The sequence below is a fragment of the Orbicella faveolata genome, unplaced genomic scaffold (genome assembly GCF_042242905.1).
Source record: "Orbicella faveolata isolate gen_17 unplaced genomic scaffold, um_ofav_v1 contig_35, whole genome shotgun sequence".
Taxonomy (NCBI): domain Eukaryota; kingdom Metazoa; phylum Cnidaria; class Anthozoa; order Scleractinia; family Merulinidae; genus Orbicella; species Orbicella faveolata.
The window spans coordinates 1,659,239-1,679,469 of record NW_028301564.1 but is presented as its reverse complement, the minus strand read 5'-3'; the positions used below and the strand labels follow the sequence as shown (position 1 = coordinate 1,679,469).

The following is a 20,231-nucleotide window of genomic DNA, read 5'->3' as shown; positions in this document are numbered from 1 at the left end:
GCTATGAGAATAGAAGAACTTTTAACAAAATCCAAAATTACACTTTTGATGTTAATTTCGTTTACTCGCAGGTGCATGCGACAAAAGTGTTTTGGCACAGATAACAAATTCTACGCTGTTCTCTTTTTGTACGTCAAATCGTGAAATATAATCCTTCCTTTTGCCAGGGAAAAACAAGTAAAAATTTTTTTGGATGAATTTTTGCAGCCGATTCGTCGAAAAAACAGTCGATCTAATATTTTATATCATTTTTTTCTGGTCCAAAGAAAAATATTTTAAATTGCTCACGCGTAGTTTGAAGGTATAACATTTATTTGCCCGAGGATTAACATTAAATCGAAAAGAAAAAAATTGAAACTTTCCATTCAAATCGAACCTGATTTATATTTTCGACGTTTGGTATTTTTCGTTTAGATTTTTGAATTATTTACACCATGGTGTTGTGACTATTTAACAAAAAGGTAACAAGGTTTGATACAAATGCAGTGAGGAATCGTCTCACTGATAAAACAAAGCAGAATTATCAAAGCTAGGAAGTAAGATGAATATCTAAAACTCACCTCATTTGGTAAATAAACATAGTAAAGCCGAAGCCAAAAACACGCAGCTCCGTTACCCGATTAAGACCTCTCGCTACCGCCATGAAGAAAGCTACATTTCTTACATTAGATATCGACAGCTATTTATCATAAGCTGAAAGAACATCTGTAAAAAGCTCAGTACACACACTATGACGACGTCATACATATGCAGAAATAATAGCAACTAATGAAGTTTCTTTAGAAGAAAGATCCCTTTTTTCTAACTTTCCTGCCCCAACATTGGGTTTAACATCAAAAGAGGTAAAAAAAAGATTGAATCAATGTCGTGCCGAGTAGCGCTAGGAAATATCTTCCCTCGTTTAATTATTTTTCTGTGTGCCAAACAGAAACAGAAACACTTTTAATTCAATGAAAGATCTAAAATACTTGCCCATCAGTTTATCCATTATGAATCGCATAAAAAATAATGATACCATTAAAATTATCAGACCACATGCTGCGAAGAAACGTCGTAGCACAAGTCGACTGCACTTGTTTTGCTTGTCTTTAAACTAAATAAATTTTAGGTACATTTTACATATTTGTGTTCTACCGCGAAAGAAAGATAGCTAGGTCTTAAGAAATGAAAAGCAAAAGAAAAACAAAACTGTTCACGTGTGAACGAGCATCGAGCTTGGCCAATAAGCAGCCTTCATCAATTTTGATCTAGAACACTTTGGCGCCAAAATAATTCTTACGTGGTTTTCCGAATGCATCAAGATGGAGGTCGTAAAAGCTATAAATGAAGCTTTTTGGGTCCTCTCTCAAGCCAGAGATATCAACCTTCGTATGCCAATATTCTGGAGACGTTAATTATAGTGTAACATGCACAAGGCGAGGAAAACAATTTGAGGCGCTCGAAAAGAAATTCAATTGGAAATGCAAATGCTTTGGCTTTTTAGAGAATGAGCTTTTAAAAACTGCTTTTAACGCGTGTTAATTGGCTAATCTTTCTCGTTAATAACAATACAGAGTTCTAGTTAACGCCATCTGTGCTAGGAGCACTGTAAAATATTTCTCCAAACTCTGTAGAGCTGTACAAGAAGCAATAGGTCTTCCTAAACAGGAAAACTTTTCAAACAGGCATAGTCGGAAGGGACTTTTCAAGCAATGGGCTGACGACAATTGAATAAGTTTGAGCAGAACGCGGCAAGCATACAACAAAACATCTTTGTTGTATTGAAAGACTGCAGGTGTCAGGAAATATCTTAAACCAACGTGAAAAAGAAAATTCATGTCGTTTAATTCGGACAGAGACAACGTCGAATTTTGTTGTTGACTGAAAATTTCACACAAAACAAATTGTGAAATTGCTTCCTGACTCATTAACTATTTTGTTCATCTCGGCGTAAGCCTAACCATTTCAAACCGGCTTTTATTTCATCCTCTACCCCAAAGAATTGAAATTTTTTTTTCTAAATTCGCTTTCAGGGACTCAGTTTCGATTCAGGGGTATGTGATATACATTAGAAAGTTCATAGGAATAACTTACAAGTTTATGCAAAATAAAGAATGGAGATGGCGGTGGTTTCAATCCAATTAATAAGCACCACTTACCATGTTTCTTTTCTTTCCTTTCTAAAACAGATCCTCGTGTCTTTCAATCACCAAATCTCCTCTTGTTCTCCTAAACGGTCTTAACACGGTAACAGGCATATATGGACGATCTGATTTCAAACGCTTTTTTATGCATCAGTTCAATAATTTGAACTTTTTTATGGCAATAGTTCATTTTTACCTTTAAAATTCAACGGCCAGACAGTGGGGACAAAAGCAGACGCTAGCACGCTTTTGGGTAAAACTGGTTAAAAACTTGTAAATGACGAATTTAAACACAAACAGCCAATTAAAAGGCTCCTCTAGTTTTTTTTACACAATACCATTACAGAGCAATTGTGTTAGAGCCTTTTTTAACGCTTCTTACATTTCCTATAAAATATGTGGCATATTTTTCAGTAGATTTAAACGAAATAGTGTTTGAAGAACAACATTGTAGCCATTGACAGTGACGTTGACAGTGTCAAAAACCTCAGTTAATTATTATCTAAACCACAATTTAGAGAGTTGACACGTTTGTAAATTATACTCTGTACTTCTTCCTTAGCCAAAGCGAGAGATTCCCAATTGCTTTTTCATTTACTGGCTAGAATCAAAAGGCGGTAGAAAGTTTCTTTCATTCAGAAACGATGACTTTAAGGGAGCACTGATTTAATGGCTGTTCGGCCGCTTAAGATAGGTCGTTCTAATTTCTATGATTAGAAAATTCAGAAAATCATGATAAAACATTCATCATTACAGTGGTTTTATATTGGTACAGCATTCATATTTTCATTTAATTCTTAGAAACTCAGTTGAAGTTGATAAAATTGTTTTTAACAGATTGTCTTTAGGCCTGGTAAAAGAAGCCCACGTTTAAACAGCAAAACATAATTCAAACATTCATTTTCAGCAAAGGAGCTACGTTTTCGAATTATTGAAAAGAAGAGATATTTTTTCTCCTGTCGCATAATGAAATTATTGAATTCCATTGTTACATTTAGCGGTTTTTAAAATATCAATATTTAAACGTATAAATTATACGGTACATTTTCAGCCAAACAATAGTCAAGGAAAGGAAAAAGCAAATCTTTTCTGAACTTTCTGGAGATGCACAAATGATCAGCCAAACAGAAAATACTATTCACACTCTTGTTTTTGTTAATTGGGCTGACAGAAATCAGTGCCTTGAGTAAGACTATAATGACCACAACAGCAACAACAAAACAAAATAATCAGACTACAAAACTGGAAACAAGGGACAGACAAAGGGAAATTCGTTTACAGCCATGTCAAATTATTAACTATGGAAAATCAGATATAAGGTGCTGTTGAAAAGGACTTAGTCAAATTTTGTGGCAATTTTCTATTATTGAATATACCTGTTTTCTGGATCAGACAACAGAACTATGGAGTGGAAAAGCTAAGTGCAATCAAGCGCATCGAGTTAATATCGACTGCTGAGCTAGGGTGAACCCTTAGTACTGCCGTCAACTGTGATTCATGATAAATGAATCTGTGAAATAACTTGTGCAATTGTAACGTTACCTGAGAAACAAATATAGAATGGTGTTGACACCAGGGCCGGGCTGTTCGAAAGGTAACCTGGAATTCAAAGTTAAGCGAAGTATTAATTTTGCTGGTGTAAAAATGCTTTTCACTTCTTCAGTTAGATCGACGCTCGAGATTAATGCATGCATAATTCAAATGTCTACCAGAAAGAAAGCAGAGGACACTTGTTATCAGATCAACTTGAAACTACTTCATAAGACGTTTCGAGAGAGAGAGAGAAAAAAAAACACCAAAAGATCCGTGGAAAAGAATGAAGTACTTCCTCTTTTCAAGACAGCTTTATTGTGCCGTTTTATCTTTCAGAACAAAGATACAAAAACGTGAGATATTCTTATTTATTATCGTTGAATAATTAACTTCAATTCATGCATAACGGTAGCATTTCATGTCTCGGAAATGTTCTCCTATTGTCCGTGCTTCGTCTTCAAGTGCTTTCCTTAATTTTTAATGAAACTGTTAAAGAGTATTAAAAAACATTCCTAAGAAAATACGCGCGCTGATTGGTTAAAAATCGTGTTTCTATTTAACAATTAGATTTTTAGCTCGAGATTTCTATGAGGTGATAGTTGATGAGGCCGAAGGCCGTATCAACTATCACCTCATAGAAATCATGAGCGAATAATCTAATTGTTTTAGTAGAATTCTAACCAAATTTTCCTTCAAATAACGATTCCAATTTTTTCTGGTCTTGGTATTAAACTCCACGCTGTAGAGAGTTCGCGCGGACTAAATTGTGACTTTCGAGCGTTTTTAATCCAAGAAACCGTAAATGCCCTTCTTTTACTCTTCTTAGGAATTTTATTTCATTTGTTTCTAAATGTTCTTGCAAAACTTCGAAGAAACGTGGAAACGTTGCATTTTGTTCGACCACACCAAGCCACTGAACACTAATGGCTGAGAGAGTGCAATGGTTCAGCCAATCAGATTACATCATTTTGCATTATTGTACTAGTACAATTCTACTAAAGCCTGATAGAAACACAGAACTAGCACGAGCTGTTGACGTAATGATGGCGCGAGCAAAGAGAATTTACATTTTAATAATCAAAGTTAACAGTTTATTTTCCTTACTTTCGTCGCGATCGCGGTGTTTCCTAAAAGAAATAGAAAACATGTCCTCCGTGTTTCTATTGAGTTATAGATCTAGAAACATTCGTGAAAGTTTGGGAGAACTCGAAAAAGCTAAGGAAACACTCGCTTGCGGCTCGTTTTCCCACAACATTTCTCGTTCTCCGAAACTTCCACCCGTGTTTCTATTTAACAATTAGATTATGAGCTCGAGATTTCTATGAGGTGATAGTTGACTAGGCCGAAGCCGAATCAACTATAACTTCATAGAAATCAAGAGCAAATAATCCAATTGTTAAACGTAACTTTGCGCTTGAAAAAGATCGTTCGGGTTGAATTGTCATTTAAAATTGAAGTTGTGTGTGCGCGCGCATCAGTTTTTTTCAATATTTTAAACTTTTTTAAAAGTTAAGAAACCGTAAATGTCCTTCGTTTAGACTTCTTAGGAATTTAACTGTCCATTCGCATCAAAATTTTCCTCCAAATCTTTGAAAAACGAAAATAGGGTCGTCATTTCCTAGACGACCTCCAGCCACTGCACACTAATGCCTGATAGTGTTCGATGGCTCAGCCAATCAGATTACAGCATTTGTTTTCTGTTTCTTAAAAAACACCCGTGCCGCTGAATCTCTCTTTCACCGTGTGAAATTCGTCAAAGGATTCATTTCCTTTCGCTTATCAAGTCATGAAATAACCCTCTACGTAATGTATTATGAATGCACAATTCTCAGCGTGTGCTTTTCCCGTAATCTGCAATGACCGATAACAAACTTAACGTACCACAGGAAGTCAGCGCCAAATCTGTTGTACTGTTTACAAGAGCATATATATTTTTTGGGGGGGGAGGGGGGGGGGAAACAAAAATAAAGAAAAAAAAACTAAAATAAACGCATTTTTGTGCCAATAGAAGGTCAAAACCAAGTATTTGGGATGTTAAATTTGGCCACTGATTATTTCAGTTTCACCTGAGGTTAAGATACGTTTCATGTTAGTGGATGCCGGAGCGAGAAAATTTCACTCCTTTATTAGATGAAATCAATTTGCATTATTCTCATCGCGACACTCGGAAACCATATTCGAAGTACAACATCAACTCGAAGCAATGTTAAGATCAAAGATAGAGAGTGCATAACAACAAGCCTTGCGCTCAGTGTGTTGTCAGACTTAAGTCACCAAAAAATGGAAGAACGGGATTTGTGTACCGATTTCATTATAAGGAGTAGTTCTAATTTTACTTTTACAAACATAAAGAACATGAATGTGAAAAGTGAAAACTAGAAGCGCTGTGTTCTGAAGAACTAAAGCACCACCCTTTCATGTTTCAGGGGTTTGCAAGACGCAAACCCTTTAGTGACGGTAAACATGCCACTCTTTTCCGACGCATCCATCCCCTCACTGACTGATATAATGTTCTGCTCAAACCTCACTGCACAATCTGTGACACATTAAAGCGACCACTTTTGTGAGTTCGTTTGCTTAAAAAAATATACTTTCAATTTCCAACATAATTATAAGCTTTGGTTTTCCTTAGACGAGGCCTAGGAAGATATAGAGTTCGATTTAATTCGTCTTTGATGATTGAAAAGCAAAATGGATGGTGGTTTTCATTTTTTTTTCCGTTCTATACCTTAAGCTACCTTACCTGCAGATGTCAGCTGAAGTAAGTTCTCTGTAACTTCTCCTCAGTTTGCCGGCTTTTGCAGCGTTCTGTCCATTCTCTTACGCTGTTTGACCGAGCTCTACTCAAAGCAAAATGTGAAAGTAAACATTTTGTGACGTAGGCAAACGAAACCTGTTAATTAACGCGATGTTGCATGTATTCAAAACAAGGATATGAAAACTTCTAATTAAAGTCTGGAACTTTGAATATACAGTTCGCTTACATTTATATTTTCTTTAGTTGCTGACGGGTAGTTTGTTTTGTTTAGAGAAAGCTTTATTTTGCGTTCTTATTTTGATTTTGCTTATACATAAATCAGAAAATAAGATAATAATAATAAAAAACTAATTACCCGGAGTACATATCCGTATTTCTTGCAAAAGCAATACGTCAATGTCAAAAATTAAGAAATATCCAGCTGAATTATTAGTCATTGCTATCATTTTGAATTTCTGTTATCCGTTTTTGTGAATGCGAAATTCCACGATGTGGTTTCGTAGCCCGGTTTCTGGACATTTCAGGACCCTAAACTGCAATGTAAGAAACCTTTTTTTTTTTTTTGGTTTAATATCTCGGTTTCCTGAACACTAAACGTCTACCCCTGCAATTGCCAGCTTCTTCTTACAAAAACAACCAATATTTGAGATCATTTCTGATTTTCCGACCCTTGCGACAGAAGGTCCCTCGTTATTAAGCAATTGGCACATCGCCGCAATAATCTTCGAAACAAAAATTACCGGGCATAATAAAACCATGGCAGCTGTTTTTTTGATGTCATTTTTCCCATCCAAGACTCATGGTGTATTATATCATTATACTGCTGATGACAAAATACCGCTCAAAGAATTTTAAACCAAACAGGGCGGTAGTGAACAAGAACCTTGCCGACTTGGGTATTCTCTATAAACCAATAAACACGTAAACTACATGACTAGTATTAATTTGACAGAAATTTACAACGAAACTTTCACTATTGATGTTGATGAGCTTAAATCCTGGTCAATAAGTTAATTAAAAAGCGCTCACTATGCTGTAAACTACATGATATCCAGAGAAGATCTAGACATGGTCGTATTATATTTTTCACTGCTGTGCCATGTATAACGAAGTTAATGGTATAACCTTATTATTATAATTCCATTCAGTTAGAGCGGCAGGTCTTTTTGCCAGAGTTCTAGCTGTTCTGTTGACTCCGATCTGCTGCTTGTAAATGCGATAGCTGAGTGCCAAAGGATTTATTTACTAACAACATAAGTTACATTATCTTTGTTTCATCAAAATCACAAATTCAGACAAAAGTTTATCTATATTTCGATCACGGCAATGACGAAATTCACAATGTACTGAGTGTTTTACTTCTTTTGATAAGTTTAACCTTAAATTATGGCTGAACTTATCAAAAATTGTCAATTGTGGCTATAGAGCGTTTTCACATGACGTCACGGCAGCCATATTGTTGTTCCAAAGCAATGGAACGGCGGCCATGTTGGTGTACCAAACCAATCCTGTGGGAATTGAACTCTTTTCGTATGTAAACACTTTCTTTTGTTTGTTCCAATAAATTTGCATAGCTGCTGGCCAGGTGAGTGAAAACGCTTCATAGCGATAGTTGCGGTATATTTGTCTCTCCGGGCGAAAAAAGGCGAAACGATTCACCACGGAAAACAGTGACTCTCGAACGAAAGAAATATAATTTTATTCCCTAAGAAACTGGTGTTTTCACCTACTGGCTTGCTACTTTTAAGCTATTATAATAATACAATTTTTTATACAGGTAGCACACTAGGTAGCACACTAGGTTGAAAAATATAATAAACGACAAACAAACAACCAATCTGACGAACCAACAAAAACGCAAATATGGTCGGAACAAAATGAAAATAGCTCACACTGTATACGTAACGAGAATGTTCCTGTTTGTAAACATCCATTGTATGATATCAATTCACTGACTGGCAAATCCCACTGTTATCTACGCCCCTTCTACGACCTCAATGACTTATTATTCTTTTAATCGTTTAGTGCGAGTGGTCGAACCCGAGGAAAATTGCACAGTTACAGATAACTGTGTACGCCTAGTTCATAGGACGCCTGCAGTGACAACGTAAGAGGCCGAGGAACCCTCTACGAAATTCTTCATTCATTCCCGCATAAAGAATAGGATTTACAGAACTGTTCAAATACACCATGGAACTGCCCAATGTTAGAAGCGCTTTAATATACTGCCAATTCTTCCCAGATCCAAACTCGTACCATAACCACACCACCTGGTTGGGCAGCATACAGATGGCGTAAAGGAGCACCACCGTCACCAACATTTTGACGATCTTGGTTTTGCGCTCCAGTCGCTGAATTGCCTTACTTGGTCCACGCTTGGGGCTGCGGGGAGACAAAGCAAGTTGCATTTGATTCAAACCAGTGGAAAACTTCTTGTCGGGAAGTGGCGATCCTGATATAGAATTCACGTCGCTGCCATCGGCAGTCAGGAAGCTGCTGGACGGGCCTGGTCGAGGTGATGGAATAGATTCCTGGATGCCTGCCTTTCCGGAGAAACGAGCCGCTTGATCTCGTAGCTTTAGAACCACTTTGGTGTAGGCAAAAGCAATGATTACGAGTGGCACGATAAATTGGATGATGAAGAGTCCTAGAGTGTACACGCGCCTGGTGACGGTGCTCGGCCACACTTCTTCGCAGTAGTTGTCCTTGATTGACAGCACCAACAGATAGGGTATGACGAGCACAAAGGACACTGACCATGTGATTGAAATAATTATGGTAGTTTGGAGTAAAGTGAAACGAGGCTTCCAGGGATGAACAACAGCTCGATACCTGTGTGATCAATGGGTAAAATATTGTTGTTGTAGGTTAGATAGAGCATAGACAACATAAACAAATAACTGACTGAAACAGCTGGTCGTTGTAATAATAGCAACATTGATAATACATTTTTTAGAAAATGTTGTCTTGGTAAAGATTTGATGCTAGGTGTTACCAGGGGTCCACAAAGAGCACTCGTCAAATTTAAAACCACAATATTTAACGGTTCCATTTTTAGATGAAAAGGAAATATTTTTACCTGTCATAACTGATGGCTACAAGGGTAGCTGAGGAACACGTGGTCACTGACGTCATAGTAGGCCAAAGAATTTTACACATGGCAGACCCCAGGGGCCAGCGAGGATATGTGATTTTTAAAGCTGTTTCAAAGGGTATGCATAGCAGAGCGACAGTCAGATCTGCTACAGCTAGGTTCACCAATAAGAAGTTCCGGGTAGTACGCATGCGTGGAGTTCTTGCGATGACTAAACAGACGAGCGTATTTCCGATGACGCTGATCACAAAGATTGCTGTCAACATGGTGTACTGTAACACATTCAACCATTCAGGTTGGGAAACTGGCATCTCGTCACCGACACTGTCGTTTATTGTAGAGTTGGTGGCTATTATTGAGGGCATAACGTTCCAGACAGTCTTTAGTATAATCCTCTGATTAGGTTGTACGTCTCTCTTGTTCTGTTTCAGCGGTTTGCCATTCTTTACTAAAGAATAAAGAAAATGGGAAGTTGAGATTTACTGCAAAATTGAGATTGCAAACTTCGTCAGTCAAAGATTTATTCAGGAGGGAAGTTGTCAACGGCTGTATTTTAAAAGGGCTGCAAAGTTCATTCTTAACTGTGGTCCAATTTTCAACTGCTGCCATAAGAGCTACCCATGAATCCGCCGTGCTAGTTAAACACTTTACAGAACAGATAAGGAGCCACAATATGGCAACGCAGATCTAGGTGATCTGACGTATCTGGACAGTTTAGTATCATTTTTTTTTTCCAGAACAGCGAGCCGACAGTGCTTTGACCGGTTTTGCCAATAGCAGTCGTTCAAAAAAGAATAAGAAAATCGGTATCTAATGTGCATGTTGAGCCTAGTGAGGAAAACATAGACAGTACATCACATACATCATTGCTAGGCAATAGACAAAAGTATTTTTAATGAAGCTTCGAGTAACCCTATTTGCATATTGGTGAATATTAACGTATTGTTAGACATATTTGGACGCGTTATATGGATGACAATCACTATTTGTTGGCTGATTTAGTTGTATTCGAATCTGGTTGCTTACAAACAACCAACCAGTTGGCAATCAATTTCACTGAAAGAAACCAAGTCAAACAATGAAATAGTCAAAAACAGGAGAATTCGTGCGAAGCATCATCATTTAAAAGTCTTTCCTGTGGTGAATATACATAATTATTCCTTGAGTCCCAGCTTACAATACGTTTTGCCCAGAACAATCTTTTCTAAACTAGGAGGCACAAAACTACTACATACCGGCTTGCCTACCGCCACAGCGTCAGTGAACTGTCATGCTATATAACATCAGAAGAGGCTATCAAAGACACTGGCAACACTAGGCGACACGTCTTTTACAAAACACCCACATGGCAACAGCTGCTCTCTCTTGTCTTACCTATTTTTAAGCTTAGCTTGGCCAATTCTAATTTGTTCTAACGCGTTCAACAAGAGGCCAAATGGCTTTAAATTAACCAGTTTGCGATCATCTGGTTTTGTAATTATATGTAAATGACCATAAAAAGTTGTCCCGCTTTTTAAAAAGTAATTTATCGGTCATTTAAGTTACAAGAGCATTTGGAAGAGGTGTTTTCATTCGCTGGAGGAAGAGCTTTGTGCACTATCGTTAAGTAAGAAACTCTTTGTCCTTTGAAATCTTAGAAAACTTTAATTCTGATAAAGTTTAGATTTTAAAGTCGCTCAAAATCCTACCTTTAGGGGCTTACAGCCAATTTGTCTAACTTATCTTATCCAGAATATAGTAAATATTAATCAATATTACTAATTTATTGTTGCCTCAGTTTTCAATCTTGTTTCATTGTTTTCTAAAATCCAAATTACGTTTTCATGTTCTCAAACTCTAAATTGAGATAAGCATATACGGTTATAAAATAACTAAATCGAAATGGGAAGTATTATAACCTCACTATTATTCAAAACGCTAAAAAGGCAGACACGCTACATGTGCCTATCTAAGTTCTCAAACTTTGTTGATGTTTTCAGCTTGTGAGAGCATTTTTCTATTAACTGGCTGCTTTTGCTACCTTACAGTCGGGTTCATTTAACGTAGAAATGGCACATTTTTACGATTTTCTTTATTTTTTATCCACACACATGTCTAATTTAAAAGTTTGCAGTTGCAATGAATCCCATTTTCTAATACTCATGTCCACCCTACCATTGAGCATGCAAATGGTTTAGTGCGATAATCAGTCAGTAACGTATACTAGGGTAAGCAGGTTCTGGTTCAAAACCTGCAGGAACGCCCCTGCTACGCTACAAGGGCGTCTGCAAACGAGACTTGAGGGCAGGCAACATCGATCCACCAATTTGGGAGGCGGTGGCTGAAGAACACAGTGACTGGAGAAGTAGTCATGCGTTCAGAGGAGTGAGGTGATGAGAGAACAGCAATGGGAGAGAGGAGATAGCGCAGACGGCAAAGGGCAGATTCCTGCTCTCAGAGCCAGGCGCGATCTTCACCACAGACAACTGCAATAGAGCCTGTATATCTAGAATCTGCCTGTACAACCACAGCAGGCGCTGCAACTCAACCACAAACTGAATCACGGAGCAGAGTTCCATTGTCTTCCGAGACAGAAGAACGCCAACAACAGCAAAACAGCATACACTGTATTTGGACAGCTCAGGAAATACATCAGTCAGGTGGTGAATTTGTTATCTCCATTTTTCTCGCGACATCCAACGCTCAAGCAAATTAACCGTCTTCAACCTACTCCCTCGCTCAACTCGGTCATGGTACAAAAAGTCAAAGTTAACACATCGTCTTCATTATTTAACATGTTGCCAAGTATTTATAGCAGTGCAGTTTACTATATCTCATTTGAAAGGGCGCAAGATATGCTTTCACACAAAACTAGGTTTCCCTCGCGAAAACTAATATAACTTTCCAAAAACTTGTAATCAGAACTTTGCAAAATAAGCTGAAATTTGCTTACTATCAACATTCCTAAAATTGTAATATTTCCTTAAAATCCTATCAGGATTCTTTTAATGATATACAATACCACAAAAAACTACCCTACCACTACCAGACTACAACCTGTACTTACATTATGCAATTACTATGCTGCACTGGTAATGCAAAGCAAAGTAGAAAACAAAGCATAGAAAGACTTATTAGCGAAAAAAACTTCCACGCTTCATTAACTGTACAATATGTGTATTCACAGAGTTTTGCTAATTTTCATTGACAAGATATTGTCTAGCTCAACAATTTCTTTCGTGTTAGTTCATCCTATACACATTGTCTACATTACACATTACACTGCATAAAGATATACTAGACAGTTCTAGCTTGTTGGAGTAAAATTAATACAGAAGAAACTATATTCCCTAAAACGTAGCAAAAAACAAAAACAACAAAAACAAAAACAAAAAAAAGATCGAGACTGCACAGCAGAACAAGAGAAGAAATAAAGAAGGGAGATTTTGTGTTTATATGTGATGTTATACGCGATTTTATCTGTAAAGTCAAATCCTATGACGATGTTAAAGAGCAAACATTTCTATTGCAGAGCCTAAAAGAATTCCCTAGTTATAGAATATTGGGCGTTGTTTCATATCCTCTATATAGAAAATTTCACTTTTCATCCTGAAACCCTCGCGAAATTTTCAATCAACCTATATTAATTAAGTTATATCTACATTTTGTAACTGAAGGCAAAAAACCTTCATAGTCAATTAATTTGTCTCAGCTCTTCAAATATTAGTTTATTCGTAAGTTTATTCCGCGTAAGCTGGTAGCAGGGTCTCTCCTGTATTTAAAATGATCTTTTGTCCTCCATGAGATATATCATGGTATTTTGTCTATTTATATTCCTTCGCTGTTGATCAAGTTCCAAAGTAGTTTATAGAATTTAAGTAAGTCAATGTACATTTTTTATCTTTAAAATCGCATTTTGTAGGTTAAAAAGTTGTTGAGGTAATTTATTGTATTAAAACAATTTCTTAATATATTATAACTCGACGAAACCGCCAATAATTAGTTTCGTGTCACATTAAAAACACTACAAGTTCTATTCCTTATTACCCGCCTAAATACGTATAAATTATCTTTTTCCTTGGTATCTGAAATTCGTTTTGTTTTAAATTCGCTGCTCTTGCTAATGATTGCTATTCCCCGCTATTCCCTGCCTTCACTGCTATTCACTGCTCCGGTTCAAACTCCGCGGTTAAAAATAATCACTGAGCGGATATATTTCAAGAAAACCGAGGGAAAAGGAATGACAAAGGTCTAGACTGCCGCCATCTATCATGCACGACGAAGGCAACTGTAAAAGGATGGCAATGGTCCATACACTTGGGGAGATGGGATGGGAGATGGTTTGCCAAAATATTACTTGCTTCTTAGCTACGGGTGGAGATGAAGTTTTTATCACCTGGTTGAAAGGGAAACAGCTAAATACTTAACTAGAAACTTGATTTCTCCTTTCACGATGCAAGAATAGAAAGATTTAATTATTTGTTCCCTTCAGCTTACAACTGCAATTTATTATTACCTGTGCCTGATAGCGGAGAAAAAGATTATGGTTACAGGCGAATTTTCATGACTGTCGGCGTTCTGTCGATTTCCAAGTTACAATAAGGTCAAGATTTCTAAGACCATCATTAACTCATGTTTGACACAGAAGCGGAAAATTCAATATATTTTTTCAACATTTTGCACATTTTCAGATAAGGAAATATTCCAGAAGCCCGGACACAAGCCAATTAAAGTCTTCTTAATTTTAGGGGATTTTAGCTATCAACACAGTAAGAAAAGCATTCTCCTTTTCATTCGATCATCGCAAAAATCGCCTTTGACGATTAGAAGTACAAAGATCACGTTTTCAGTGAAACAGATAGAAATTAAAAATATATATATATTTTTTGTTTTTCATCTAAGCCCAGAGGGCAGAATATTTTAACACATTGGAAAGTTGGAGGATAAAACCCATTATAAAAGCAAACTAACGCAAAATTATGATGAAAATGACATATTTCTGCCGGTCAAACTCGCATCAACTTCAGTTTTATCCGACAGGATCGCGAAAAAGAAGGAAACCATTTCCTGCCGGAAATATTATTTCCCTGATTCATTTAACTTCGTAAAAATATTGGTTACATTTAAATCAGTGTGAATAAATGCGCATATCATATACCTCAAGAAGCTAAGAGTTCCTTTAAACTGTGGTGTAAAAGGGCCTTTCTTTCACGCTTGCTTCATATATGTGTTATAACTGACTTACTTTATGTAGCATAACATTTAAGGAAATGCATACAGATTCTTAATTCATAATTTTAAAATACCTGCTTTTAAAGAAGATCGACTTACCATGTCAAGGTGTGTACTTTTTCAAATATAAAGGCTAACTTGTGCATGAAAAAAGCAAACTCAGTAAATTGTTTCATTATAATTACAATTTTCAATATTTTTTTTTAGTTTACCTCGTTATTACTAAAGACCGCGAAACTTTAAAGTCAACCATTTTTTGTTAGCAAGACTATGCAACCACAGCATGTCGATAATGCTCTACGTCTTAAAAAAAAGACACTAACCTGAATATTTCTCGGTGTAGCAATAGACGAAGTGCGTAGTATTTGGCTCGTGTATTTCCGAACGGGTCTGTATCCAAAATTGTATACCTTGGAAGCATGAATTCCTGGTCAGTATATTTTCGTACGTGCAGACGTCATAACCAGTAGGAGTACACTACAATAGGTGTGAGCAGTTACGGAACAATTCTTAAGCCAACAATATTATTTAAATACCTAAAATATTACTTACCAAAGAAACTTCGCCGAAATCAAAACAAAAGTTGTCAACCTGTTTTAAGCTGACAACTGGAATCTTCCGTTTTGCGATAAGCGTACAAAACTGAATTGAAATCAGCAAACACTGACAACAATACGACGTGGTGATGATGAAATACCATATGCTAATTCATTATTTTACGGCTTAAGTCACCTAAAACAATGTAAAATTTTTATTTATTAAGGTTCTACCCAGTTGTCAAAAAAGATCCCTTAAGAGGAACAGATTGTGTCATTGGCATACAACATGTCAGCCCGAACTGACAGAGCTCGCGTTATTCCGGCGTTTGATTTTAAGTAACTGCTATAGCATAATGATATGCTCTCATAAAACAGAATGTCTTTTAATGTAGAAAGTAAAGGTGACAGCAGGATTGCCAATTTATGTAAGCCCTAATTAGAACCCTTTTGTTCCCTTTTTGTTCCTACCGTATGCACAATATTGAAAGTAAATTAATGTTTGCCTAAAGTAAAGTAAACACAATCATTGAAGGCGCGACAAGGCTATCTTAAAATGCCCTTTACTAGATGAAAGACGGTCTCTCGATACAGGAAAAAGCCTAGATAATGTAATGTTTCCCTACCAAATACATTAATATTCACATTAGCATCACTGTCCTCTTTGTCATGAGGTCGTGACTGACGTACACAAAAGGAATCTTAAAATAAAGAAAACAGCAATGCCAAGTAAAGCAGTTTAGAATGTAACATATGAATCGTTAAATGGCATGAGCAGCGGGGCCCTCGGGTTCCAAACAAAGGAAGGCTCAGGGCTCAGGGGCTGAAAACTGAGGGGCTCCAAGGGTCCTAGAACGAGACAGAGGGGCTCTAGGGTGATTGTTTATATATATATATATATATTGCACATGATCAATTTTTCTGGTCTATTCTTTTTATTTCAAAGAAAATTTTTGAATTTTTAAACCTTCAAAAATTGTGGAAAAAAAGCCAACAACCTGAATCGGTTAATGCGATGAGCCTAGTAAGCGAGAAGTAAAGGTTATTTCAATTCCCTAGTTGACCCAAAAATCAAATGAGAATTTGGGTGATTCTCTTACATTGCAGAGATCATGAAACCCGATGGCTGGATCCACAAGTGCACGGTCTGGTTTTGGAATTCATGATCAAGTCATTTTCTCGCCATGTAGAGGGAATACTGGGTACGAAACATAGATTATAATCCATCGAATATTTTCGCTCGCTTTCGATTGGTCTAAATAAGTCACGCAACTAAATGCACGCTAGCTAAAACAGGGAAATATCCGAATGATATTTCCCAATTTTCTGAACCAGCGTTTTGCGGTAAATATTCAATTAAGAAGGATAAACACAATGACCTCCAAGACCATTTGACTTTGAAAATATGTTCGGATATCTGTCCTTGGACATAACCTGTTCTTCGAAGCGTCGCTCTCAGGAAACTATTCACTTCTCGGAATAGATCATTTCCACGGACATTTGTCCGTGCATATTTTCGCACCAAATGGAGGCTATTTGTTTATATCTTCTTTCCCGTGCCCAGGAAGCTAGAAACGTTTCCAGTGGATTAAAGAGTAAAAAAACTAGAGATTGAAAATTTAAATTTTGTACATCGTGAAATAGGGGGGGGGGGGGGGGGGTTAATCCGTTTGGAAGATCTAGCTGATCGAGGTTAGAGTTTTTCACTACCTTAATTCTAGTCTACTGAGCTGAAATTGCGAAAAACGAGACAAACTCCATGACACTATATTTGAATTCCTTTTTTTTTAATGGTCCAGGAACCAGGTCAAAGTTAACTTGTTTCAAAGCGTTAGCCACGACCAGTCTAGTAAGTAAATAAGTGAACCTTTATTTTTTCAGGGTAACTCTGTCAGCCCTATAAATAAAACTGCTACCAATTCACATACATGTAGAGGCCCTAATAGAATTAAAAATTAGAAATTTATTAATCTTACAACATGCTAAAAAATTCGATAAAAATAGTTTAAAAGGTTAAAAATACAAAACTACATCTTACAATATGCGAAAAGAAAATCGATAAAAATTTATAATTTAAAAGGTTTGAAATATAAAACTACTTAGATTAAAGCTAAAATTCCATATACGTAAATGGCAAATTAAATTTACATACTTTTAAAACAGTTATAAATTTGACATCCAGAATAATAAAAAGACTCTTTCGCCGCTTCAGTCCTCTTGGCACAGTTTACCGGCCTGCCTTGTCTGTCGGAGCGAGACATCTCGATTAAAGATAAAAGAGTTTTTAAAAAACCCTGATACTCTTTGCCACCAATGCATCTGAGGACTAAATTATATACATGTTTCTTGCGCCCATCTTCCAACGTCTCATACGCAAGATTTTCGGCGATAAAATAACAATTGTAACTTAACATTCAAGTCCAGAGACATTTCATAATGATTCAAAAATGGTTGACTTGATGTTCTTGAGGATGGTTTATATAAAGCAGGAGTCAGGACATTCTGCTGTACATGTAGAATACTCCAGACTGCAGTCATAACAAGCGCTCATCGGTTCACACTGCGACATGCATTCCGCCCAATTAGAGAGACAACAATCCGAACAAGCATCTCCTTGAGGTCGGCAGTGGACGGGAAAAATGCTGGATACCAAGAGAAGGAACACTAAGACCGTGATAACAGCAGCTTTTGTTGGGTTCTAAAAATGAATAATAATAATAGTAATAAAATAACTTAAGTCTTTTTGAAAATTAGATTAAATGATTTGGGTTTCTATCGCCTGATCAGCAAGGGTGCGGCCAGAATCAGCTATTACGGGATTGAAACGGAGAGCAATTATTCAGGACTGTATCGAGTAGAGGTGTTAGGAACTAAATGTTAATGGGAGCTTGAAGTTTGTCTGGCTGCGATTAAACAAGAGAGAACTTTAGTTTTATTTTGAGCTCAAGCGGTTTTCACTTGTCGGACGGGATTAGAAACATGTGCTTTTGTCAAAATGGCGCCGGCGTGTTTCATTTTCAATTTGTCGTTAAGTTTTCCCGACCAGGACGGTGTCACTCAAAATTCTCTATGCAGCACATAACGAGAACAACGTTTCTATCTTTGAACAATGTAAAGTTGCATTTTTCTGTCCGATCTACGTATATTTTGCTTCGTATTGGTGCGAAATATTTTTTTTGTCATTTCATCGTCTAGGTTTTACCTAACCATACTAAGCCTAAGCGTGGGTTGAAATAAATCTGTTAGAGTTATTGAAACGTCTTTCTTGTGTTAATTTTCTTTGGCTTTATACCGCGTCACAGAAGAAACTAATTATATGGTGCCTAAATGCTTAAAATATGACGAGGTGATTTTACACTTAATCAAATGTAAGATAATCTGGTAGCCGTTCACTACTGGCGCTGCGAAGACTCCTTTGTACTGAGCATCATTTGACAGTTTTAATTAGATAATACTGTAGTAGCTTTGGAGAACACTATGATTAACACTATTTCGTTCGATGGCCAGTGAACTTTGTCAGAGAAAATCTTCACGCAGCAATACAAGTAGTTATGCTTATTATGACTATTATAAGATCTCAGTATCATCAAGATGGAAAACAATTTTATTCAATTAAAAAAAACAGCACCAATCTCCAGTCGCGCGAAAAGAAAAAAATCGATAGTGATGTTCACCATACAGCATATTTTCATGAGTTTGCAAAACTATTTCTTGCTAGATCCTCATCGCTTCCATTAGAACCGAAATAAGGCAACTACAGAGTCGTTACGACATTTCCTCCTAGAAAGGAAAGCCGATGCTTAATATTTGTTCCAACCAGTTCCATCTAGTAACTGGTCTCTTCAAAAAAATCTGGGATTCATTTCTGTTGCTTGTAGTCACTTGGTTGTGGAGCCGACATTATTGAAACTGACCTTTTAGGTTCAGACAGTTTTTGAGCGTAATAACTGATTGCAGGAAGAAGTAAAAGAAAAAACTATTTCAGCATACCTTCATTTTTGCCCTCTCCTTGCCCACTATGAACTGAGAAATAAAAGTACTACTCTGATCTTCGGTTGGTGGACTAAATTCTGCTGGAAACGAAACTTCCAAGTTTCCCTTTATATGCTTTTTAGCTCAGTTATGTTAAGTTTTTTTTGGCAACGTACAATGTAAATTTCGGTTTTACGTACATTCGGGCTATTTGTTTTATACGTTAAAGCACCATATTTAGGTCAGGCAACAGTCGAAGAATTTAGACGGTCATACCGCATTTCCTGTAAACATTTTCTGATTTCCATGGTTTCAAAACAAATAACGTGATTATTTCCTAGGGCTGGATTCAACTGATTCAATTGCTGATCCGACACCGGCTTTCTCATTGCAAAGACTTTATTCTGTCATTCGAACGCCAGTTGACTAATAAAAGTTCTAGTCAAACTTATTTGCATTTATTATGTATATTCCCCGATAGTTTAGTTTAACGTTAAGAAATAGATACAAACATATCATAGACTCATTAAAGTGCAAAAATATTTTATAACGTTTGTTTAAGCAATCTTCACAACCCACACACTTATTTGTCTAGTGGGCAAAATATTTGTTGGAGAAAAACGTGATTATCGAGCGGTTTAGCTGCTCTAATCCTCTGTTTACAAATACCGCTATCGTCTTCTCGGAGGAAATCTTTCTAAATTTAGCAAAATTACCCCATGTGAATGTTTTAAAAGCGTTCAGTCGGAACAAAATAAAGGTCTGAAAAAAAAAAAGCGAGGCGCGAATTCGACATTATGTGCTCTAGGAATGTAATGATAAGCTGAGAGTTGAAACACGGTCACCCTAGAAGTTTAACCGTCTCTGTCATCGAGTTAGTGAAATCACGTCAAAACTTGAGCACGAAAGCAAACACAAATATTCATGCAAAATGTATTTCTGAGTTATTTGGAAATTTCAAAATAACCATGTTGCGTGCTATTTTTAAAATCCTCGCCCCCTTA

At 36.8% G+C, this 20,231-nt stretch overlaps 1 protein-coding gene and 1 long non-coding RNA gene across 3 annotated transcripts; both read right to left on the bottom strand.

The window, feature by feature from the left end:
• Window positions 1-8,089: 8,089 nt before the first annotated feature.
• LOC110044168 (cholecystokinin receptor type A-like) lies at window positions 8,090-15,400 on the bottom strand. Of its 2 annotated transcripts, XM_020749690.2 has the most exons (3): window positions 15,043-15,400; window positions 9,494-9,956; window positions 8,090-9,246 (listed from the first exon to the last, which is right to left on the bottom strand). In XM_020749690.2, exons 2-3 carry the CDS (start codon window positions 9,871-9,873, stop codon window positions 8,493-8,495), a joined length of 1,134 nt encoding a protein of 377 aa, XP_020605349.1. In that variant the 5' UTR covers window positions 9,874-9,956; window positions 15,043-15,400; the 3' UTR covers window positions 8,090-8,492. The 2 variants fall into 2 exon arrangements, with proteins under 2 accessions (XP_020605349.1, XP_089130006.1); XM_089273880.1 differs by lacking the exon at window positions 15,043-15,400 and having other exon boundaries at window positions 9,494-10,205.
• A 1,711-nt stretch (window positions 15,401-17,111) lies between these two features.
• On the bottom strand, window positions 17,112-20,064 carry LOC110044148 (uncharacterized). Its single transcript, XR_002296079.2, has 2 exons — window positions 19,246-20,064; window positions 17,112-17,953 (listed from the first exon to the last, which is right to left on the bottom strand). It is a non-coding gene; the product is annotated as an uncharacterized LOC110044148 (long non-coding RNA).
• Window positions 20,065-20,231: the final 167 nt, after the last annotated feature.

Excerpts from the sequence above, each read along its gene's own strand:
- LOC110044168 (XM_020749690.2), bottom strand. The coding sequence starts at position 9,873 with ATGCCCTCAATAATAGCCACCAACTCTACAATAAACGACAGTGTCGGT. Across the intron at positions 9,247-9,493 it reads GTAGCCATCAGTTATGACAG|GTATCGAGCTGTTGTTCATC; the intron begins GTAAAAATATTT and ends TTGATCACACAG.